General features: G+C 34.0%; 1 protein-coding gene across 1 annotated transcript; it reads left to right on the forward strand.

The window, feature by feature from the left end:
* Positions 1-1,251: 1,251 nt before the first annotated feature.
* Positions 1,252-20,180, forward strand: LOC127104747 (uncharacterized). The gene is made up of 43 exons (XM_051041931.1): positions 1,252-1,396; positions 1,495-1,631; positions 2,090-2,165; positions 2,313-2,393; positions 2,480-2,560; positions 3,169-3,245; positions 3,370-3,424; positions 3,534-3,582; positions 3,826-3,963; positions 4,312-4,390; positions 4,636-4,714; positions 4,814-4,863; positions 5,145-5,339; positions 5,563-5,638; positions 6,829-6,909; positions 7,078-7,158; positions 8,215-8,291; positions 8,378-8,432; positions 8,538-8,586; positions 8,781-8,918; positions 9,244-9,325; positions 9,434-9,512; positions 10,945-10,991; positions 11,267-11,478; positions 11,822-11,909; positions 12,836-12,955; positions 13,049-13,167; positions 13,242-13,314; positions 13,419-13,538; positions 13,666-13,734; positions 13,830-14,000; positions 14,087-14,134; positions 14,302-14,443; positions 14,649-14,746; positions 15,588-15,732; positions 15,867-15,955; positions 16,029-16,139; positions 17,886-17,960; positions 18,919-18,984; positions 19,121-19,309; positions 19,400-19,510; positions 19,597-19,677; positions 19,835-20,180. Exons 2-43 carry the CDS (start codon positions 1,530-1,532, stop codon positions 20,012-20,014), a joined length of 4,134 nt encoding a protein of 1,377 aa, XP_050897888.1. The 5' UTR covers positions 1,252-1,396; positions 1,495-1,529; the 3' UTR covers positions 20,015-20,180.
* Positions 20,181-26,002: the final 5,822 nt, after the last annotated feature.

Genomic DNA, 26,002 nt, shown 5'->3' on the forward strand with positions numbered 1-26,002 from the left:
AATATTCAACAAACTATATGACATATCACATTCATCGTTATAGATTCTTTGATTGTGCCAATATCACACAATATGGCAAGCTATACCCTAAGTATATTTCCAATTTTCTTGTTCCTGATCACAACATAAATTTCCGATTATGTTAAACTCCAGCCAATCCTGCAACGTAAGATTAAAGAACTCCTTTTTGTATGTGCTCATTACAATATTCATCCAAACATATTTGATCATAACACAATCCCTCATAGCATGAAGTATAGATTCTTCCTTATTAGGACAATCAACATAATAAGGATCTCAAAGCCCACGCTAATTCAGAAACTACTTAGTATTCAAACTCCCACTAGATGAGCTGATATTGACAAAAACACTTGAAATTGCGAAGCAATCATTACTCGTTCCATTTCAACTACACATGTCTTTTCCATATTCATCTACAGGAGGTTGAGTGGAGATTAACCTATCCAATATATCCTGCTTGAAGTAACTTATGAGCAGACACTAATCCCAATCGCCATTATCAACAAGAAGATCTGAAACAATCACGTGTCTTTGATAAGTTATATTAGTATTAACGATCTCCTTCAGAATAGTACCAATGCCTGACCAACAATCCTCCCAAGCTTTAATTCTAGTGTCACCACCTACAGAATAGACATGTTATCAAGCACAGACCATTCATCTACAATTTTATTCCATAGACTGGAATCTTATATTTTAGCCTCGATTCTATTACTAATGTTACATCTACTTTCATATTTGTTTCTTATTACTTTGCATTAAAGAGCCCTCGTGTTCACACGTTATCTTCCATCTAACTTTAACAATACAAACTCTATTCATCTCTATCAGTATACCCTTAACCCTAGGCCTCCCATATATATATAATGGTTATGTCATAACATTGTAAAATAATTTCACACTATCATCTAAGATGAGTTTATCCCTCAAGCATATCATACCACTTATTTAAAAATCACATGATTATATATATATATATATATATATATATATATATATATATATATATATATATATATATATATATATATATATATTATATATATATATATATATATATATATATATATATATATATATATATATATATAATATATATATATATATATATATATATATATATATATATATATATATATATATATATATATATATATATATATATATTATTGATTAATTGAATAATAAATATATATATTGAATAAATGTTTGTAAGACAAGAATGTTTCCGCTTTTGAAGTTTCCACATCCTTTATCGGAGGCTTTCAACGGGGCCACATATGACTATACATCAAATGCATCGGACAAGAATAAAAGCAGAATGAATAAAGAAGGATCTCAATTTTGGACGAACACGTACTCCAAATCACAAATAGTAATTTCTTTCCACCTTCCTTCCTTTAACTCATTCTTCTCTCATCATTCTACTTATACTTTCTTTTTCATCTCCCTCTCTCTGTGTTTTCATTTTAGGATTTCAGTATTTTCGAATTGAAAGGTGTTCAACAATGGACTCTGGGAAACTGATCGGATTCGTTGGATTGGATGAATTAGGATTACAGATCGCGTCCTCGCTTCTCCGCCATGGCTACGCTGTTCAAGCTTTCGAGGTTTCTTCTCTCTCTCTCTCTACGCTCAACGGAGAAAAGTATACCTAACTTCATGGCATATATAATGTGTCTTCAATTTAAGCTTCATAAAAATATACGTAACTTCAGTGCTTTTATCATGTACTGTTGTTTTCATAATATCATATACATATAACATTAAATTGAAAGTTTAATAAAAAAAATTCATAAGTCATAATATCATATTTATAAGCTCAAAAAGTTGACATACACACACACTGAAAATTGCTCACACATCCAACTTGATACTATTTTTTGAGATGCTACTTGAAGAAGTTTAGCTAAGTAGTTTATAGATTTTTATTTTTTCTCTCCATTTTGATCCTTTTTTTTTTTGTTTTATTAATTCTTTATCCAAGAACTTGAAGTAAAACGAAACTCTTAATAGTTTCCCTAAATATCTGGGCACAACCTTATAATTGAAATTAAATTTTCTGTAGATAAGTGATCCCATCGTAATAGAACTTGTCAAGATTGGAGGAATTAGATGTGCAAGCCCTTCGGAAGCAGGGAAAGGTAGTTGTTATTTCAGCTATATTGTTTAACTTTTTCATAGACCAAAGTTATCCTTTACTGTTTTTAACAACCTTTGTCCTGGTTTGTTGCATTAGGCCATTTAAATTGAGTTTAATTCAACAATGCATATCTTTTTCTCACTTGCAGGGGTAGCAGCTTTAGTTGTCCTTATATCTCACACAGATCAGATTCATGATCTGATTTTCGGGGATGAGGGTGCTTTAAAAGGTTTATACGGAGCCTTGTCACATTAGACATTATTTATTTTTTAAGGATCTTGATTCATTTAAATATTTCATTTTTTGAATTTGCAGGTCTAAAACAAGATACAGTTCTTATTCTTTGTTCAACCATACTACCATCAGCTCTCCATAAACTGGAGAAAGATTTGCAAGGTAACACGCACCTTCTATGTTTTTGGCGAACTAAATTGCTTGATTCTTTGTAAAAGGAGTTCCTAACAAATGATGCTTATTCCTCTGCATTCAGAATGCATAACTAGCCCTTTGATCATTTTAGCAGTTCTCAAGTTAGTTGAACATTTGAGGATATGGTATGAAGCTATCGGAATTTTTGGGGTCAATGACTCAATATGATGCATCTGTTAATACTGCGTTATGTTTCCTACAGCTTAAGTCCAACCACATCAAGGTCTACAACCAAAAGCCCAAATTTTCAGGGCCTGGAAAATAGGAAAAGTGGGAAGAGTTAGTTACAAAGAGAGAAGGTGGTAACGAACTGAGTCTGTTACATAAGGTGGGAATGAATAATCTGTGAAGGGCATGAGAAGGTTTACGTTTGTAATTGGGAGTCTAGAGGGCAAACTCTGAGTTGAGAACTTTGGAATTCCTTACCAGTACCACCTTCTCTAATATATCAACTAAAACTATTGCACGCTAAATTTACATGTATTTTGGAATGATAGCTTCAAACTTATGATTATTTGGGAATTCAGTGATAGTGGGTTACTGCTCAAAAGTAACCGTTTTCGTTTATCCTGTAGAATTTCAGAAGATGGCCTATGTTGTTGATGCATATGCCTCTTATGGGAGGTCTGATGCCTTGAATGGAAAAGTCACTGTGAGTTATTGTCTTATATTTATAACATGTTGCAAGTCTTGTTAGCTAAGAATAAAGTTCCTGATTTTGGTCAACTGCTTAATCATCCTATCTTGCATCGGTTATTGCTGCCTGTGCTACATAGATTGTATCATCTGGAAGATCAGATGCCATTGCAAGAGTACGGCCTCTTCTTTCAGGTAAAGTTTTGAGACCTGTTTGGATATACAACACGCAAATATGATATGCCATAAAAGTAAGTATCTTTTTTCCCCATCATGCTAGTTAATATTTGCTTTTTGTTGACAGCAATGTGTGAAAAGCTGTTCACTTTTGAGGGTGAAATAGGTGGTGGCAGGTGCATATTCCTTCTTGCCCTTGCTAACCCCAATTTTTTCATTATGTAAAATCTTTAAATGCCCTAGTTCTATATATCCATGCCTTGCAGAGCCCCCCACCCCTAAAACAATATTGCAAAATAACATGCCTCGTGATTTACTTAAATAGTAATCCTAAGTTACTACAAAAAAGTTACTGTTTACCATATTGTGTTCTATTCGGTGTTTTTAATTTAAAAATATTTACCACTCTTTCATTGCAGTAAGGCTAAAATGGTCTCTGTGATGCTGGAAGGAATTCATTTCATTGCTTCTGTGGAGGCTCTTTCTCTTGGTGTAAAAGCTGGAATTCATCCATGGATAATCTCTGATATAATTTCTAATGCCGCTGGAAATTCATGGTACGTGTTTAGTCAATATGATACTGCTAACTTCACATTAAACAAATTCTTGCACATAGTCGTACGGAATTACAATTGTTGATGTTTTGTACTAAATTTATTAAAAAGAATTGTTTATTTGAAAAAAGCTTTTTTAAGACAGGACGAGTGACTGAGAAATATTAAAAAGGAGGGCTTTCTGTTATTACAAATATTCTTTGATGTCTATAAACTAAAATATTCTGGTTTCTGCACAAAAAGAGTGCTGATAATTAAAACATGCCATGTACAATTTTGTTCAAATATTCTCTAATTGCAACCCCTCCCTCTCAATTATCAGAAGGTGGTGATATTTCATTTATTTTGCAGGGTATTCAAGAATAACGTTCCACTTTTGTTAAAGGGAGAGGTTAAGCATCAAATTCTTAACACTTTGATTAAGGAATTGGTAAGATCTTTAGAATCAGAGAAGTAACTCACTTTTGAATTTCTTATTACGTTTCACTTTTGAATTTCTATTCCGCGGTAATGAAATCTCTTATTACTTTTTAGTTGGAAAAGAGACACATTATTGGATCATTTTGGTTCTTGTTTTCAAAATTAGTGTTTTGTTTATTTTACAGCAGCACTTCTTGCTGTTGTTATTCTTTTCTAAACATTTCTTGAAGGTAACTGAATTTGCTTTTATTCCAGGAAACAATTTTGGATATGGCTAAGTCACTTACTTTTCCACTTCCACTTTTGGCGACAACTCACCAACAACTTATTCATGGTAAGAAGTCTCGTAAACTATGTAGTACGCATTTGCTGTCAAGTTTACAAAAAGCAACCCATCTCCAGCAGACATAGTTTAGCAAATTCATTTTTTCAGGGGTTTCACATGCTTGTTTCGAGGGCGATGGTGACAGAACATTAATTAAGGTTAATTTCATATACATCAGTTTGAGTAGTTTCAATCAGAAGTTACTGTTTTTTGAAGCTGTAGTGTCTTTTCTTTACTGTTAGAAATAAAGTAAATAGAAACATTATGGGCTGATTTTTTTCTTTTATATTATCATGTAATTATCATACCCATAGTTCTTTATGATTGTATTTATAATATCCTTCGTGTGTTCTTAACACATGATTTCATGATATGCCTTTTGTTTCTCTTATCTTTAAAAAATTAACATAATTTTTCTTCTAATTCATTATCATGACAGATTTGGGACAATGTTTATGGAGTGAAAGTTTCAGATGCAGCAAATGGAGATGCATATAACCCTGAGCAACTTGCATCTGAAGTCATTGCATCTTCTAAGAGTGTGAAGCGGGTTGGTTTTATTGGTCTTGGAGCTATGGGATTTGGCATGGCAACTCATTTGGTCAAATCAAACTTCTGCGTTTCCGGTTATGATGTAATTTCTCTCTTTGGGATCTTAATCTCTACTGTATTAAATAAGTTTTAAAATTGCTGTAAAAGTTGATAATGGTGTCATAATGGTGAGTTGGTGACTGTATCCGTCAATGATGCAAATTTTGTCCACTTTATCAATAGCATTGGTATTTAAAAAGAAATTTCCCGTCGGAATGGGTACTATAAGTATCTTTTCAAATCCTTATTTTTATTTTTGCGTCTAGGTGTATGAACCAACTCGAATCCGATTTTCAGATGCTGGTGGCTTTATTGGAAATTCTCCAGCGGAAGTCAGTAAAGGTAAATTGATACATACCATACTATCTAGTATATACCCACAAAAAATTGTAGTTACCTATAGACCTAGGAATGATCTTGTAATGTAATGAATAATAAGATTAAAAGTGACTTTTCTTTCATGTGTAAGACTAAGAAGGCCTGAAATATTGGCACTGACACTAGGAATTGTTTTTCAGTCGTATAGCATGTAAATGTAAATGAAATCAAACTTTACCATATTTTGTTCTAAGTGCATTATGTTTTCTGTAGAGGGCACTATTAACAGAATACTCATCTGTGATGAATTTCAAAACTGATGATTCTGTGAGAAGTTCTTAACTCTTGATATGTTAGTTCACTAGTCATATTATTGACTATACCAGTTGTTATTTCTTCTGGTTACCACTTACCACCCATGGGCCATGGCCAACAGGTTAAAATCGAATCAGTTAGTAAATGTAGAGTTTACTGAAATAAAATTTATAGCATCCATCAATCAAGTGATTTATTTATTGAGAGCTTCCATAAATCAATCTATCTAATAGCTTATTATCATTTCATTGTGTGCTAATGTTACCACAAAAAGTAGGCCGGTGAACCATTCAATTATTTACTCATTTGTTGCTCATAGGTCATAGCTTTGATTTTTGTATCATTTTCGTAGTTGGTGTTTCTTAAACTGAGAGTACAGCTGTACGGATTAGTACAGCCTGTTTTATTTGGAATCTAATCATTTTTAGCATGAAGAATATTCTCCAGGGTTCTTGTACTATTTCTATGTTCTTGGTTTTGTATTTGTCCATTTTATGTTCTAGTTACTAGGGTGATATTCTAAATTAGTTTTTAATATTATTGATACAATTACAAGCTCTTCCGCTAAAAATTGATACAAGCATTCTGCATTATATGTAATGAAGAAACAGGTCGGGAATATCGTAAAATGCTAGTAAAATTTAAATGGTTTAGCTATTAGAACCAAGATCTTCTATGTAAGCTGTTAGAGTGCAGAATGATCTTTGGTGGTAATTAGCTTTATGCATGATCACAAAACAAATGAGTTTCCTTTGACAAATATTGATCCCGTTTATTTCCTTTTGCTAAATGGTATATTTTCATGTAAATGAATTTGCTAGATTCATACGAATAAAAATATTTCAATCACATTTCAAGTCCTCTACATCAATCCATTATTCATATGTTATTGCTTTCAGATGTTGATGTTCTCATAATCATGGTCGCGAATGAAGTTCAAGCAGAGAGTGTTTTATATGGAGAATATGGTGCTATTTCAGGTGCACATATGTATCTTAATTACCCTTATTATTATTATTATTACTATTATTATTATTATTTTTATTATTATTACTATTATTATTATTATTATTATTATTATTATTATTATTATTATTATTATTATATATTCTTTTAACTGTACTGATCCTTCTTTCTGCACTATCTAGTTCTTCCTCCGGGTGCATCTATCATTCTCTCTTCTACAGTTTCTCCGGCATATGTGAGTCAGCTAGAGCGTAGATTGCAAAGTATGTTACTACTCCATTGTGATGATTATCTAATGCGTATTATGATTCTGAAGTTATTTTTTCATTTCCTTTTTTATGCAAGAGAAAATTAAATTTTGGGTTTGTCAACTCCCAAATGTTATAACGGGCCTGAGTTTTTGTGACTAAATTATGCGACAAACAAGTAGAAGAAAAACTAAATTGCAAAGTTTATTAGCCTAGTTGTAAATTGTTTGAATATATAATAATAAAGTAGGAGGAAAAACTAGTATAATTCAATAATTGGGTTAAGGTTTCTGGCCAAGTATGAGGCATGAAGGCATGCAATGTTTTAGAAAATCTTTGAGATTAATGTTAGCTTCAGCTTTATAGGTGTCGTGCAAAATGGATAAGTATACCATCCCGCCAGCTTGTATTTTCAATTAACAACAAGTGTCCTCTCGCACTTGCAAATATCCTGAAGAGCCGTGCAAGTTAAAATTGGACAGAAATACTGTTTCAATTATCCCAGTGTGACACGCCGAAGTTTGTACTGTTACAAATCATTGATTAAAATATCTGTACATCGAACACTCCTCATCTCTGAATTGTGGTTTACTGTAACAATATATAGTGTCTATATCTTGATTTGATGTACTTGGCTAGAAGTTTAATGGTGATGCTTAAAGCTCTTAGGGAAATTTGTCAGTTTTTTTTCTCCCCATCAAATGTATATCAAATTCTTAAAAAGATGTGTGATAATACTAGTCTAAATGTGCAGAATCCTCTTCTACTTTAGGACTATGTTTTAATGATCAAAGAGAAAAATGTGCTTGTATAAAAGTTTGTACATGATTATTTTTTGAGTTTAAGTTTAATTACTGTGCACTTACAATTCAACATGATATAGTAGATACATAAATGCAATTTGTGGATTTTTTTATTTGAACCTTGGTCATGGTTGCCTGTATGATATTCACAAGGAATATTATTTCTTTATCCGGAATGCTTTTCAGAGGTCATTTACAACATGCTTTTATTCATTCAATGAAGAAATTAGTTGTCTAATTGTTAATTTTTAACATGAAAATAACACAGATGGAGGAAAAAGTTTAAAGTTGGTGGATGCCCCTGTTTCTGGTGGTGTTCAGAGGGCATCGTTGGGAACACTTACGGTATTAAGTAGTACATCTTTGGTTTTTAGTTAAATTGCTCTTTTGATTTTGTGGACTGATCCACTGAAGTCATGTATATTTCTCAGATAATGGCTTCAGGGACTAATGATGCTCTCACAAGTGTTGGTAATGTCTTAGCAGGTAACAAGTACTTAACATAGAAGTAAATAATGTTAATACTGTATCTGGGTTAACAGATTTCTGAAATAGTTTTCTGACTAATTCATGTTAATTCTTTTTAACCAGCCTTGAGCGAAAAGCTTTATATTATCAAAGGTGGTTGTGGTTCTGGAAGGTATTGTTCAATTTATAAGTCAATCATGCTTTATCCATTTTAGTTCTTTGTCGCATACTAGTGCTACTTTCTATATGCATGAGACAGGTAATTCAATGTCGATTCTGTTAGAAGGTGACAGTAAAGTTGTGTGAATGAGATAACATTAGTTCCAACTAATGTATAATATCATTTTGGTCTATTTTGTTCTCCAGTGGTATAAAGATGGTTAACCAATTGCTAGCTGGAGTTCATATTGCATCAGCTGCCGAGGCAATGGCATTTGCAGCAAGATTGGGTTTGAATACCAGATTATTGTTTGATTTTATTACAACTAGTGGGGGAACATCCTGGTATGTCTTTTCCTTGATGTGATCACTTTCTCCTCCCTCCTCTTCCCCTGGCCAAATAAGAAAAATAAGGAACAAAATGAAAGTCATTCAAATTTTTTCATAACCATCTTTATGGTTATGAGTGTGCTCATGGCTTCTCTTCCCTACTCTGCTCATAGCTATTTCAGAGGATAGTCACTGATCATCCTTTATTTTCAACTCTTAATTTGGAGGACTTCTTATTTCCCACCCCACCCCACCCCCATTGTTTTCTATATAATAAACAACCGTCATAGATTTGAATAGAAGTGTTACTGCTATGTTTAAGAGATGTCTCCTCTTTCAGGATGTTTGAAAATCGTGTTCCACACATGCTAAACAATGATTACACACCTTATTCAGCACTTGATATCTTCGTAAAGGATATGGTAAGAAAGAGTCTATTTTTCTCTCTCTATGTTTAGTAGGGGCACTGGGGGACACTTGATATGAATAACATTTTAAGATTTTTTTATTGAGTATGTTTTCACATTCAGGGAATCGTTACTCGTGAGTCCGCTTCCTTAAAAGTTCCACTTCAACTATCAACTATAGTCCACCAACTGTATCTGTCAGGTGCTGGATATTACTTATGAATTTTATGACGTGTTTTTCACTTCAATTTGGTTGTTTTGATTGCAAATTTTTATTGTTAATATTTTTTTAATAAAGCATAATCCTTCGAGGAACGGGATAGGAAGCCTTATTTCAAATCACATTAAACTAAAGGAAGAAAACAAAGAGGATGGAGATGAACTTGTCCGTATGATGGATGAAGGGTGATGCATTTAGGATCTATTTACCCATGCTCTTTGTTAAGAGTCCCACATCGGACAATATATGACATGAACATGTGTTTATAAGTGGGGGCAGTCCTCACTCTACCAACCGGTTTTGTAGGGTTGAGTTAGGCCAAATCACACATTCTTAACATGGTATCAGAGCCTCGTTTAAGATCCGATGGGCCACCCACTATGGTTTCCGCTATCGGGCCACCCACCATTTATTTCCACGTTCCAGATGTCCAGTCCTGGGCGTGAGGGTGTGTGTTAAGAGTCCTACATCGGACAATATATTATGGCATGAACATGTGTTTATAAGTTTATAAGTGGGGGCAGTCCTCACTCTACCAACCGGTTTTGTAGGGTTGAGTTAGGCCAAATCACACATTCTTAACACTCTTATTTAAAACGAACCTCATCCTTTTTCACGGAGTGGCATTGAGATACTTCAGAATACAACACTTGTCTTTGTACATCCTAGTTTGTTAGTTTCCATCTAAAGATTAATCACATTTTTGAGAAATGAAATGCCCTGTTTTGAATCACTTCAATCCCAAGGAAATACTTGAACTTCCCTTAGCCTTTCATCTCAAATTCTGGCCCTAACTTCTCTGTGAGCATTTGCCTGTCAATCGGAGCTTCTCCATAATCGACATATACAAAAATACCATTAGCTTACCTCCCTGTGAATGTTAGTTTGCCTCCAAGATCGGAAGCTTTTGATACCATATGAAAATAAAATTCTGAATATTACTGAATTAGTTATAGACAAGCTCTAATACGGATGACTGCTTCTAGAAAATAAGAATCAAGAAAATAAGGAAATACAATATTATTTACAACAATATTCAAATTATTGATTCCTACCTTACAAGTGCATCTCAATATGATGATATGTACATACTAAGCCACTTAGAAAAGGCTATTCGTGATTGGTGAATTATTTACATGAGATCTTGAGTTTGAATGCTCATATTATTGTGGTAACCAAATAGAAAACATGTAAACAGTATAAGTCAGTTACATAGTTTTTAGAAAAAAACAACTACAGAAGTATTTTCCCATAAGTTGGGCTCGGCTATCAAATAACAGATTCGTAATGTCCTAATGTGTATCTCGTCTAAATAGTTTTCAACAAATAATGCAAAGTAGATAAAAAAAGGGGGGAAAATGACTGTTAGAAATTGTAAGAAGTACTTGCTCAAACTTGTAACATTGTTGTATAGGTTCTGCTGCTGGCTGGGGAAGAAAAGATGATGCTGGTGTGGTCAAGGTATGAGCAACCAATGATAATTGCACATTTACAATTGCTAAAAATTACATTATATGTGCCTAGGGCAATAATTGCACATTTACAGCAGTACTCTCCTTTGACCCCCCACCCAAAAGCAAATCATCGGTACTGACAATGTCACAATCATCAGCTATAGTTGTGTTTATTCTCTAGCCATTAAAATGCTAAGATGATTTTGTTAAGAGAATATTAAACATTAGGTAACAAACACTTTGATTAGAATAATCAGAAGGCTGTGTCAACTTGTTATACAGGTTTATGAGACACTTACTGGTGTTAGAGTTGAAGGAAAACTTGCGTCTCTCAGGAAAGATGCCTTGTTGCATTCTCTTCCACAAGAGTGGCCTCAAGATCATGTTATTGACATTCAAAAATTAAAAGAAAGCAATTCAAAGATTTTGGTCGTTCTGGATGATGATCCAACAGGAACACAAACTGTTCATGATATTGAGGTATTAACAGAATGGTAAGTGTTGTTCAGTTTGTTTTGTCATTTCTCAGTGCTTGCAGAATCCATTCTACTTTTAATATTATAATATTATCTCAAACCAAACTGCCAAAACCACCACTATTTTTATGTGAGCTAATTATAATTAGTGATAGTTTAATCATGATGTTTGAAGGAAAAGTAAGATGGTCTTTAAGAAGTAAAAACTCAAGTTTTGATCAATTGGACATGATCCTGAGAATTAGACTTAGAGTTTGGCATAATTCAATCTTACAATATGAGGAATGTCACTCTATATTAACTCTTTTTAAGCTCTATGTTTAACCAATATGGAACTTGAACTTTTCTCAATACTGTGCAGGACTGTTGATTCACTGACTGAGCAGTTTAGAAGATGTCCAAAATGTTTTTTCATTTTGACAAATTCCAGGGCGCTGAGTTCTGACAAGGTAAAGAGCTTAGTCAACATGTACCAATAAATCTATAACTTCTATTTAGTTATCAAATACAAAAGATATATGCTCATCTGTTCTCAATTTTGGGCACAGATAAAAATTAAGAATACTATAAAAACAAAAACAGGCCACATATTACAAAGCATAATACTATATTCTATTGTTTCCCTGTAACTAGAAAAGCATGCTATTCGAAGTACAATGAAAAAGTGTTTGTGTCGTCACTTCATTATTGACATGTAAGGTTTGAGCTGAACAACGTCTTGAGCTGTAATAGTTGCAGCACTGAGGTATCTCGGTTCTATCCAATAAAAGTTGTTAAGAAATGTGGTTGAGCCTAACTCAATCCTACAAAACCGGTTGGTAGAGTGAGGACTTCCCCAACTTATAAACACATGTTCTCACCCCTTCACGCTCAGGACTAGACAACTGGAGCATGGAAATAAATGGTGGATGGTCCGATAGCGGAAACCATAGTGGGTGGCCCACCGGATCTTAAACGAGGCTCTTGATACCATGCTAAGAAATGTGGTTGAGCCTAACTCAACCCTACAAAACTGATACCATATTAAGTAATGTGGTTGGACCTAACTCAACCCTACAAACCGGTTGGTAGAGTGAGGACTGCCCCCACTTATAAACACATGTTCAGACCATATATTATCCGATATGGGACTCTTAACAAAAGTACTAAGCTACCCGAGCCGTGTAATAGTTGCAGTACTGAGGTATATAGGGCCATCCAATAGACATACATTGCATTGCAGCACTTATGCATCTAACTGACATAGCATAAAATTCTTCAAAAGAAACCTGATGCATGAGCCATGCTCCAAACCAGAGTCAAAGCTATTAGATATTTCAATGATCAGTAATTTAGAGTGCCATGAAGTTCATAATTTACATTTAATCTTTGACAGGCCAGTATATTGATAAAGGAGATTTGCAAAAATCTAGACACTGCAGCAAAATCAGTTGACAAAATTGATTATACGGTGGTTTTGAGGGGAGATTCAACTCTGCGCGGTCATTTTCCAGAGGCAAGGATGACATGTTTTAGCTCAGTAGTTATTATAAACTATGATAATGAGAATTATGCTTCAATTTGGAAAATGACACGGCTGTTGCTACAGGAACCGGATGCTGTTACTTCAGTCTTGGGTGAAATGGATGCATGGATTATTTGTCCATTTTTCCTTCAGGGAGGCCGTTACACTATTAACGATACACATTTTGTTGCTGATTCCGAACTGTATGTCTTTCCATTCATAACTAAGTATAGGGATTAATTGATACAGTTATAATCCAACTTAATTTTGCCCGCAGGCTTATTCCTGCAGGGGAAACAGAGTTTGCTAAAGATGCTTCCTTTGGCTACAAATCTTCAAACCTACGTGATGTAAAACTTTTGGTCCCTCTCTTTTATTTGATCCATGTAATTTATATTTTCTTATTATTGTTAAGGAAAATAGTGGTTCGAAGTGTTTTTTTATCCAAATATAGTGGGTAGAGGAGAAAACAAATGGCCGCATCCTTGCAAGTAGCGTTGTATCTATTTCGATCCACCTTTTGAGGAATGGGGGGCCAGATGCAGTTTGTCAGCATCTATCCAGTTTGCAGAAGGTATGCAAAATTAGAGATATGGCTGATTCTAACATGCAGATTTTTTTTTTGCCTAAGCAAGATATTATGATTAAGTAGAGAGGTATTCAATTCACTTACTTGGATTAGTATATATTGTATTAAGCAGGGGTCAGTATGCATAGTTAATGCAGCCAGTGAAAGAGACATGACTGTATTTGCACTTGGAATGATCAAGGCAAAACTTCTTTCTCCTCCTTTGTGTTTTCCCCCCCTTTCTGTGTGTTTTGTTACTGATGAAAACGTTCTTCTGTTGTTCTGACTTATTAACAGGCAGAGTTGTCAGGGAAACGTTTCTTGTGTCGCACTGCTGCTAGCTTTGTGTCTGCCTGTATCGGAATCATCTCTAAGCCTCCGGTGTTGCCAAAGGATCTAGGAATAGCTAGAGAAAGGAATGGAGGTTTGATAATTGTGGGATCTTATGTTCCAAAAACGACAAAGCAGGTGAAAAATTAAATCAAGTTATTGATATCTAATTTCCCAAGCAAATCCATTTTCTGATTTTTTTTCTTTCATGCTTATAATCCCAGGTTGAACAGCTTAAATTACAGTGTGGTCAGTTCTTAAGAAATATCGAGGTGATCGACACCCTAATTTTCTTTTCATCATTTGTTGTTAATTTAAATCCTCTCATTTAAAGAACTATAATGAAAATCTTTTTAGTGGAAGCCTTCATTTTTATGTTTAGTACAGTCTTTCTTTTTAAATTTTATTTGCTGGTCTAATTAAGATTTTTTTGTAATAGGTTTCTGTTGAAAAACTTGCAATGGGGTCTATTGAGGAGAGGGAGGATGAAATCAGTAGAGCAGCTGAATTAGCGGACGTATATCTTAAATCTCATAAAGACACACTTATAATGACCAGCCGAAATCTCATAACTGGGAAATGTTTGTCTCCATTTTTTTTAATTTTCTTCTTTCCACTTCTTTGTTGCCAAGATTTTATAACTTTTTCAGCGTTCACAATTATCTCTAAGACAGCTTCTCTATTCTTGTTATGACTATACGAAGAATGCTAGTGCATTTAAATTTGGTTGGGAAACAATTTTTTTGCCCCTCATTCTAATCTTCTGGTTTATTTTCAAATTTGCAGCTGCCTCAGAGAGTTTGGACATTAACTATAAAGTGAGTTCTGCTCTGGTGGAAATATTGAAAAGAATAACGATAAAACCTCGTTACATAATTGCAAAGGTACTCTATGTTTAAATGACTTAGTGAACAAGCATTCTATTGTTTAATTTGTTACATGTTTGTATTAAGAGCTAGTATTTAAATATTATTGATTATGTGTTGGAATCTATGCCTTAATTGCGGTTGGTTCTTAGTCGCCTTAATTGCGGTTCTCTCTTAGTCGCCTTAGTTGCGGCACATTGACTTGCCTTCAATACAGCCCCTAACACCTTCATTGTGTTGGCTTTGAAGGGGTGGATTTAGTTCCACATTGCTTAGAGATATGACATGTGTTGTGTTTATAAGTGGGGGCAATCCTCACTTTACAAGCCAGTTTTGTAGGGATGAGTTAGGCCAAATCCAAATTCTGGGATGGTATCAGAGCCTATCCTAGATCCATTGTTGGGGTTCCTGCATCGTCCACACTTTGGGCTCATTTAGGCCCAAGCGTGAGGGGGATGTTAGAATTTCAGCCTTAATTGTGGTCCGCCCCTGGACGCCTTAATAGCGGCACTTTGGCTTGCCTTCATTGCAGCCCCTAACACCTTCATTGTTTTGACTTTGAAGGGATGAATTTAGTACACCACATTGCTTAGAGATATGGGTTGTGTTGTGTTTATAAGTGGGGGCAATCCTCACCTTATAAGTTGGTTTTGTAGGGATGAGTTAACCCCAACTCAAATTCTGAGATTATGTATAGAAGATTTTGTTGCTTATCCATCTCACTTTCTCCTTTTTATAAGTTAATAAAATATTTCTGTTCATATTTGATGGTTGATCAGATAATACCCAATGACACATCCTTTTTTTTTGGATATGTCCCAAGTTTTGATTGAACACTGACAAATAGTACTTTTTCTAGGGTGGTATTACCTCTTCAGACCTTGCTACAAAAGCGCTTGGTGCAAAATGTGCCAAGGTTGTTGGACAAGCACTCGCCGGTATTCCCTTGTGGCAACTAGGCCCTGAAAGTAGACATCCTGGAGTTCCTTACATTGTCTTCCCAGGTAAGTTTTTTTTTTGTAATTTTCCATTTTTAAAGTTACACTTTCTAACTAAGTCTGAGTATCTGGTACTGTAAAATCTATATTTTCATTCTAGATCTAGGTCTTAATTAGCTAAAATAATCTGTCTTTGGTAGGTAATGTTGGTGACAGTGGAGCATTGGCAGAAGTCGTGAAGTCCTGGACTTGTCCAACGAGTCTTTCATCAACAAAAGAGATTCTTAACGTAAGGATAATCTGGTTCAGGGTTTCGCAGCAAGTATTAGTGAATGTTGATTTTTGTTTTTTTTGTTATAAAGAGTGCAGAAAATGGTGGATATGCTGTTGGAGCATTTAATGTCTATAATTTGGAAGGAGTTGACGCCGTTGTTTCTGCTGCAGAAGAAGAGCAAAGTCCTGCAATATTACAGGTCAGAAGCACACTTCAAGCCCAAAGGGTTCTCGAATGAGGAGATTTGTTAAATATAAAACCATTCCTATGCTTTCACGTACCAACCTAGGATAGTTGATTCATTGAAAAATTGCTAAAATGAATGAAATCTCTGCTATGGAAATTCTAAAGTTTCTAAGAATAACAGCATAATAAATATAACTTCATGATCCTCGATTCTTTTCAATTTCCATCCTTGAAAATTGCACTATTATAGCTTGATGATCAAATTCGGTTGAGGGAATAATAGAAATATTATAACCAGCAGAATTTTGGATTAGGTTTGAAGCAACTAAACTTTAACTTAATTGCATTGTTGATTGATTGTTTCATATTAGTAATTGTTATAAGATATTATGATTATTATATTATTTTAAGAATGTGTGGTTGAGCTTAACTCAACCCTACAAAACCGTCTTGTAGGTTGAGGATTGCCCCCACTTATAAATACATGTTCATGCCATATATTGTCTGATGTGGGACTCCTAACACCCTAGACAACTGGAGCGAGTGAGGGCTGCCGCCACTTATAAACATATGTTCAGACCATATATTATCTACTGTGAGACTCTTAACACACCCCTCACGCTCAGGATTTGCGTCTGGGACGTGGAACTAAATGATGGATGGTCCAATGGATCCTAAACCAGACTCTGATACCATCTTAAGAATGTGTGGTTGTGCCTAATTCAACCCTACAAAACCGGCTTGTAGGTTGAGGATTGCCCTCGCTTATAAACACATGTTCATGCCATAGATTGTCCGATGTGGGGCTCTTAACACACACCCTAACTCTCAGGACTAGACAATTGGAGCGTGGAAATAAATGGTGGGTGACATGATAGCGAGAATCGTAGTAGGTGGCTCACCGGATCTTAAATCAGACTCCGATACCATGTTAAGAAATGTGGTTGGACCTAACTCCATCCTACAAGCCGGTTTTGTAGGGATGAATTAGGCCCAACCCAAATCCTGAGATGGTATCAGAGTTTATCCTAGATCTATTGTTGGTCTTCCCGCATCGTCCACGCTTTGGACCCATTGTTAGCTTTGAAGGGGTGGATTTAGTCCCACATTGCCTAGGGATATGGTCTGTGTTGTGTTTATAAATGGAGGCAATCCTCAAAGCCAATCCTAGATCCATTGTTGGGCTTCCCACATCGTCAACGCTTTGGGCTCATTGAGGCCCAAGTGTGAGGGTGTGTGTTGGAATTTCTGTCTTAATTGCGGTCCGCCGCTAGCCGTCTTAACAGACTTTGAAGGGGTGAATTTAGTACACCCAATTGCTTAGAGGTATGACATTTGTTGTGTTTATAAGTGGGAAAATCCTCACCTTTTGTTGCCTATCCATCTCACCTTGTCCTTTTTATAAGTTAATAAAATATTTCTATTCATATTTGATGGTTGATCAGATAATACCCAATGACACATCCTTTTTTTTGGATATGTCCCAAGTTTTGATCGAACCTAAAATCTTAAGGTGATTGGTGTGTGGATCTTCCCACTTATAAATGCTCAAGTCTCCACATTTATAACCAACGTGGGACTCCAACTCATACTTGACTTATTATTCTTAACATATTAAAATAACTGAAATTATTTTCAATTTTCATCTTACAGACTGGTTTTGTAAGGTTTTTGTAAGGTTGAGGTAGGATCGATTTTGTTCTTTTTTTTAAATAAATTGGTGCTTCTTAAGTAATTTTGTATAACCTATTATATTCAGATTCATCCCGGTTCTTGGAAGCAAGGAGGAATCCCCTTGGTTGCTTGTTGCATTTCTGCTGCAGAGCGTGCTAGTGTAAGTGGCAATGATTATTTGAATTATTTTATTTCATTTAATTTTTCTTTCTTCATTTTTCAATAAGAATGCAAAATTATTTGATGTGAATAGACATCTAAATAGTCCTACTACGTAAGAAAAGTTATTTGTCAAGATGAAACAATTAGAAAATAAAACTAAAAAGTTTGTCTCAATTTTCTTTTACAATCTTTTAAGACAGATCTAGCATTTCTAGATTTTTTTTTCTGAGCGTGTCTTTCATCATCTTTCTGTCACAGTTAATCACCATGAGTTTTTCATGTTCTTGTTAGCAATTTAAAAGAAAAAAAATAGAAATTAAAGAACTGGAAATGTTTTCAGAAAGTAAAGGAAGACTTGGGGCCCGTTTGAATCAGTTTTGCTTTTCACTTTTTAAAATATGTTTTATAAAATTGTTTTGGAAAAGTATTTTTAAGAAGAGAACTATTAAAAAATTTATTTGGTAACATGACTTTTCAAAACTGTTTTAAAAATGAGAAAATAGAAATATTTGTTTGGTAAATTATTTTTAAAAACAGTTTTAAAAATGAGAAAATAAAAAATGATAACTCAAGTGAAAACAGAAATCCAGAAATCCAAAATTAAAAATGAAAAACATGTTAAACCTGTTTTTGTTTTTCACTTTTAAAAACAATAAAAATGAAAGAGTTTTTAAAAACAGTTTTCTAAAACATTGTAATCAAACAAATTTTTAATTTTATAAATTTTGAAAACAAAAAAACTGTTTTTAAAAACTAAATCAAACACACCCTTGGTGTTTCATATTTCTTTGGATGACTCAAAAGAAACTAGTATCAATTAACAAAATAAATGAGGATGTTAAGTATTTGATTTGCAGTGATCATGTGTGGGTGAGGAGAGCACGGAGATCTGTATTTAGACTTGGATAAATATTAGTTTGTGTATTGTTAAATTTCACTATCAATATTTTTATCAGGTGCCCATCGCTGTTCATTTTGATCATGGAACTTCAAAGCAAGATCTTATGGAAGCTCTTGAACTGGTAATTTTCATTTCTACTTGTGCTTACAGCACAAATTCAATATCAAAGATGATGTGACATGCATTTATGGTCAGTTATTGCTTTATTATCTCTATACTTTTCTAAAGTATTATATGTTTGAATGAAACAATTCCAGGGATTCAGTTCTATGATGGTGGATGGTTCACATCTTTCGTTTGATGAAAATGTTGCATACACAAAATTCATATCATTGTTGGCTCACTCAAAAGATATGTTGGTTGAAGCCGAGTTAGGAAGATTGTCAGGGACAGAGGATGGCTTGACTGTCGAAGAGTATGAAGCCAAGCTAACAGATGTTAAGATGGTCATAATCTCCTCTATAATATAAGCTCTCAAACTATTCTTCATTGCTCGACATTGCTAATTTTATTAACGTCGGTCTCATTAATTTCAGGCTGAAAAATTCATTGATGAGACTGGCATAGATGCTTTGGCAGTGTGTATTGGTAATGTGCATGGAACCTACCCGGCAAGTGGACCAAATCTCAAATTAGATTTGCTTAAGGTGATAATATATTTTTGCGTGTAATATCCATCAAAACCATTGATATTTCTTTTCATTCTGAGGTTTTGACATTGTACAATGTTTAGGAGCTGCATTCTTTGAGCCGGAAGAAGGGAGTTTTTGTAGTGCTTCACGGTGCATCGGGTTTGGGCGAAAAACTTGTTAAGGTACAATCATCTACATAATTTTTTTGAGAAGTTAACGTTATGTTTTGTCTCTGACTTCCAAGTAGCATGTACATGCTATGAGCACTGAGTTAAGGATAGAGTTGCAACTACATCACATATATTGCTAACCTTGTAAGAGCTTCTTGATTCCTGACAGGAATGCATAAATCTAGGTGTGAGAAAGTTCAACGTCAACACTGAAGTAAGAAAAGCATACATGGACTCTCTCGTTACTCCCCAAAAAGATCTTGTTAATGTTATGGCTTCTGCAAAGGAAGCTATGAAAGCTGTGGTTGCAGAAAAGATGCGTCTGTTTGGTTCAGCAGGAAAAGCATGATCTACAAGATTTATTTGCTAGGATTAATGGTGACCATCAACTACATATTAGTTTGCTAATATGTACTGTAGTTAACTAATATGTAGTTTTCTAATAATGAATATTACTGCATTATTTATTCATTATCAACATCTTCAATTCAATAAATGATTACATTTCTCATTTACTTGTTTTGCACCTATACTTTTTCTTTTGAGGGGTCTTGTAATTTTACTTGCAAAACTCTGAGAAAGCATGGTAACTTGTTTATCTTTAGAATTTGATTACTCAATAAAAGGGTTTTTGGCTTATCAAATGAAGATAATTTCAACCAATCTCTCTGATAATAGAGCCAAACATTTCTTATGTAATTCGGTTTTGAAAATTTCTTAATATTTATTTAAGAAAAAAGAAAAAAGAGAAAATTGAGAAACTTAATAAAAATAGTAAAATAAAAGTAAAAACTAAGAGTAATATAAAAAATTCTTCAAACTACTGAAATTTTTTAGTGATTAATCTTTTTCTTAAAAATCACTGTTGAAAAAGACGTTTGATATCATCTAATGACTATCATTTTTTCTTTAACATCTTTATTATTGTTTAAATTCTTCAATATCTTTAAAATATGAGCAATATTAAAATTTATATCATTAGTATTATTTACAGCAACATCCGAATAATCACCACAAGATCAGATATATCAAACTTGGTCCTTATTTGTTACTGCATCACTCTAAGAACAAACTATACTTGAATCAAGGAATTTATTACTGAATTGTTTTTATGTTTGTTTTCTACTACTTGATTATCTGCCAAATTTGTAGCTAAACCATCTTAAACTTGTAGTGACTCCTGCACATGAACGAGTTCAATACTGATATTTGATGATCATCTTCAACTTACTATCATTATTGATATGAGTTCTAGATGATACTTTGGGATGAGAAACATCGCAATTTAAAACAATTTCAACGTAATTTATTCTTCAAAACCAACCAAAAAAATGTTTGAAAACCTTTAATTAATGTATTTCCCTATCTGAGTAATTTTTTTTTCCGAAGTATAGAACAAAGTCACCACACATAATATACACATAACCCAAAAGTTTATCTTAATACAAGTGTAGATACAATAATAATAATAATATAAGTATGATACATCTTCTTTTGAATAATAGACTCCAAAATAAAAATTATAAGATAGGAATGACTAGAATGACTTGATAGTCTTAGGTTTAAAGAGTTGATTCTCCACTTTTCCACACTTAAGGTGTATAATTTTTATCACTACGATATCTCATTAAAAATACATTTAGAATAGTGAAGTGGGTGTATAATAATGAATATGTAGAGAATCTAAAATGCGCAGGTTGTATTAATATATTTATCTATATTATTATTTTGGAAGTATAGTATTGATGTCAATTCTAGAAAAACTTCTCACTCTATCTTCGCCTTGCTGTCAAATTCTTTGATATAACTCTTAGAAACTTTTCACTCTAGATCTTGCCATCCTGTTCTTTGATATGGTTTTGAGAGTCTTAACTATGAAGTTCAATAGAAGGGGCGATGACCCTATGTCGCCCTTGGTTATGAATCATCTCGTCTTAAATATCTATCACTCGTTCAATCATGAAAAATTGGAAAAATACATTTTTTAGTTAGAGAGAAGTCAGAGTTAATAAATAATCTACGTTCTACTATGAAGTAGAGATTCAACGTTCCACCACTAACTGGATGGATGATTACGAAGGTGAGAAAAATACACAAGAATGAAGGGGGTTGTTGAATTATATATGTTAATTCTTTCTCTCTTATGAAAAATCAATTTTAGAATCTGATCACATAGTTGTTAGCAACGAAAAGAATAATACTCAGAAGCAAGAGATAAAGCAACACATAGAGTTATCCTGATTCATCTCATAAATTAAAAGTAGTTCAGTCCTCTTGTCCAACAAGAGATTTTCACTGTAATCAAACCGATTACACTTTGCTCAAGCAAACTAACAAAAGACTTCAATTGCCCAATCACACTAAAAAGAGACTTACATTCAAGCAAACTAGCAAGAGACTTCTGCTCAAGCACATAGACAAGAGGTTTCCACTACTCAAGTAAACCAGCAAGAGACTTCCTATATTTTTAAACAAATAGTTTAGAAGAATATATAACATGTATATTTAATATAAATAAGAGGTATAAAAGTGATACAACAAACACAAAGATTCTTAACCAATTAAGATTTTTAAGATATACAAAGATGAGAAATCTTAAGAACTTTTGCAGTAAACAGATAAATTTTTTAGCTCAAAGTTATGCTTGTTAGATTGTTTGTCTGTTCTTAGGTGGTGGTTTTTGTGTGTGACCTTCCTTCAAATCTTCAACTTCTTTTATAGAGGCAAAAAAAGAGTAGTTGGAAGTTGACTTGCATAAGTGTTCTTTGTTGAGAAGCATTTTCAAGAGAGACGTTAGAAGATGAATCTGATTAATATCTCTATCCATTGTATAATGACTTTGTCCAATGCGTATTTCTCATACTAGGTATCTACCAAGATGTTGGGACAGACTTAAGAGGTCACATCATCTTTCCTTGAGATTTGCACTAAGAAACTCTACTTTACTTTTTCCATAAGTCTGACATTGATAAGACTGGTCTGCTTTAGAGAAGAGTACGAATTAGAGGTTGAGCACCTTTAGCCGAGGTCTTCAGAGTCTGAGCTGTCATCAGAAGTTGAGATACCACGTTCAGATTATGATCCTTCAGAAGCTGAGATACCATGTTCAGAGTCATGAGATTCTGATCCTTCAGAATCTGAGTCTTTTGGCTTCTCTACATACACTTTCATCAGGGTCAACTCTGAGTTGAATTTTAAGCTTATGATCCTGCATACTGAAACATATGTTAGTATATCCAATTATTCTTTAAGTACTTTGTTATCATCAAAACCCAAGGGATATGAACAAATTTGTTCCAACAATCTCCCCCTTTTTGATGATGACAAACAAGGTATTTAAGAATAATGGTTGGTTAGTTTAACTAACTTGACAACATCAGAGCATGAGGTTTGTAAGCTCCCTCTGAGTCTAATAGTTCAAAGTTCGAGTTTTATAAGTCCCCCTAAGTTCTATTCAAGTTAATAAAACTTATCTTGATAGCATAAGAAAATAATCTTCAGATAAAAACCAATAATAATATGGGTTCAGGTAAATATAAAAGTATTCAAAATACTTTTATCTTCTTTAAATACTCCCATGATTTTCTCCCCTTTTTGTCATCAACAAAAAGTTAATTAAAACAGAATAACATAGAGAGAGAAAAGATACTAATAAAAAACTTGTGGAAAAATTTAAATTTTGATACAAATAAATAAAAACAACTTTTGCACTTCCCAGAAAATGAATCACGTTTTCCAAAAGAAAGAGAAATGGTTAGATTGGTTGAAAAACTTTCTTTGCATCTTAAGACGATCAAACACACATCTTTCAGCTTCCAGGAATTGGAAACAACATAAGTAGTCATTGCAAGAAAGAGCTAGAAGACCTAGAGTATCATTAAAAAACATAGGTGATTAAACTTCCATAAGAAACGTAAGAAACACTCAAGATCTTCTATAAAAATATGAACCCATAGGTCAAAATCTCACATCTTCATCCAACTCTTTCTCTTCTTAACAAAATAAGCACTCCTTCTGAAGGTACCAAAGTCCTCGTCTCTTCTGAGACAATTATGGTGAAGGAGACCAACGCCATCATGGAGCACCATCAACTGAGAAGTGAAGAAGCCAAGCCTTCTGGGTCAAACACTTTCGAGGAGGCACTCAAGGTGAGGAAGACTTCAAAGAAGAAGAAGAAAATCGGGAAGAGGAAGATGAAGGCTCCAAAGAAAGTCGTCTACTTTGATTATGATGAAGATGAAGAGCCATATATAGACTGGGAAACTACTTTCATTGCTCGAGAAATATTAACCACTTTCTCTTTTTGCAATGATACTCTTTATAAGGTCTCTTGATTTCTTTTGGATGATCCAACGTCAGAGAAGTTTCAGAAATATTCCATCCAATTAAGCCTAGAGTAAAAAAAAAGGAATCATTAACTGTTTTTAATTTACCAGAAGATAGAAATATTCTGAATAAGTATAGCTCAGAGTATAAAATACATAAGCAAATAAGACAGAAAGCATAACAAGTATAATTTCAAGTATTTTTTTTAACATTAAATAAAATCAATTAAGGGGATAAAAAAACAAGTTCGAAAACGTAAGCCTAGGGTTTCTTCAGAATCTCCAGAACAACTTTCAGATTAACACCCATGATATCTTGTCTGACATTCATATCCTTCATCATATCATCCATTTTTGTCTGCTTGATAGCCATGGCTTCCTGATTAACAGCAACAGGGGCTAGCTTTGCCTCCATAAGCTCATGTCTCTTATTGGTAAAGGCAACAAACTCTCAAAAGAATCCTTCAGATCCTGAATGACTGATACTACAGAGCTTGTGAGAGAATCCCATTTAGTAGCATAAATTATTGGGTAAGAAGCAATGGTTTTCTCATCAACCAGATTTTGCACTTTATTAAGAAAAATAGTTTTTATTTCTTTCATATTGGCTTGGATAACGGGTGGAAGAGGTGGAATGTTAGTTTATGAATGGCCAGAAGGTTGTTTTTCTTAGATAGTCATGCTTAAAGAGGTTTTTGGATGAAGTAGGTTAAAAGAGACTCGTTCAATTTCAATTCGAGGTTCAGATGTAGTTTGAACTTGAGATTGATCCTGAATAATTTGTTCAGTCTCAATCTGAGGTTCATATGCAACTTGAACTCGGGATTGAGTCTGAACAAGACTAGGTTTGTTTTGAGGTGTAATTTTAGGTGATAGTTGAGTTTCTGGTTGAATAAAGGTTATATGTTCCGCTTCATCTTAAACAGATAAATTATTTTGTTCAAAAGCAGGACATGTTTGATCAGTTGGTAGGTCTTGAAGGGAGAAGGTTTGAAGAGGGATGGCTTGAATATGTCTGATAAAGGTAGGTGAAAGGGTCACAATTTTGAGGCCAAGAGGAGCATTGAACTCAACTTCATCAACTTCTGACTCAGAACTAGAAGATGCTTTCCCACTAAAAACATCTATGGGTGGTTCAAGCATGGTGTTCAGAGGTGTTGGTTGTTCAAAAGCAGAGAAGTATGTTAGATGCTTCTGAACATAGTGGATTCACCAGCAGTCTGTTCAAAATTAGGTAAATTCATAGTTTTCTTTTAGAATCTAAAAGACGGGAGATGGTCCAGGAGACTCCATCACAAGTTATGATTGTTGAACATATGATTAAGTGTGTTTTGGAGATGAGTTGGGTGAGTGATTTGGTGAGGGTGTTGGTGATATGTGATTTAAGGCGGAATAATCAAAACCATATTTCAAGATAGAGTTTAGATTTCTACCTGTCATATTAGTCTCCATAACATTTGAAGTAGCTTGATTCTCTTCATCAAAAGCTCTTGAAACAACTTCTTCAGGTACATAAGAAGCTTCAACTTAAGCAGTCACTAACCCAGGTATGACTTCAAGAACTTAGATCTCAGAAGTCTCGAGAACATCTCTATCAACAACAGTTTCTTCTAATAAAGCATAAGAAGTTTCAGGATCTTATTTGATTGTTCCAACAGAGCAGAGGCTAACAATTGAGATCCCTTGAAAATAGGTTTTACAACAATGTTCTGGGCTGCAGTATCTGCAATCTTATTTCAGATCAAGGATACCATAACTTCCTATTCTTCCTATTCCTCTTCGATTTCATTAGGAACTAACATCATCCTTAACTTCTTATTTCTTATAGGTGCATCAGATGAGACAGAAGAAGAAGATACCTTCTAAGGAGTTCTTCCATTTCTTATCTTAGAGGGCATTAAGGCAGTGGATGCAATAACCTCTTCAACTTATTTCTCAATCTCCGTCTTCTTCTTGGAAGGCTTCTGAACTTCCTTCTGAGTAACTGAGGCAACCTGCTTTCTCTTATTAGA

Source organism: Lathyrus oleraceus, chromosome 1, assembly GCF_024323335.1.
Source record: "Lathyrus oleraceus cultivar Zhongwan6 chromosome 1, CAAS_Psat_ZW6_1.0, whole genome shotgun sequence".
Taxonomy (NCBI): domain Eukaryota; kingdom Viridiplantae; phylum Streptophyta; class Magnoliopsida; order Fabales; family Fabaceae; genus Lathyrus; species Lathyrus oleraceus.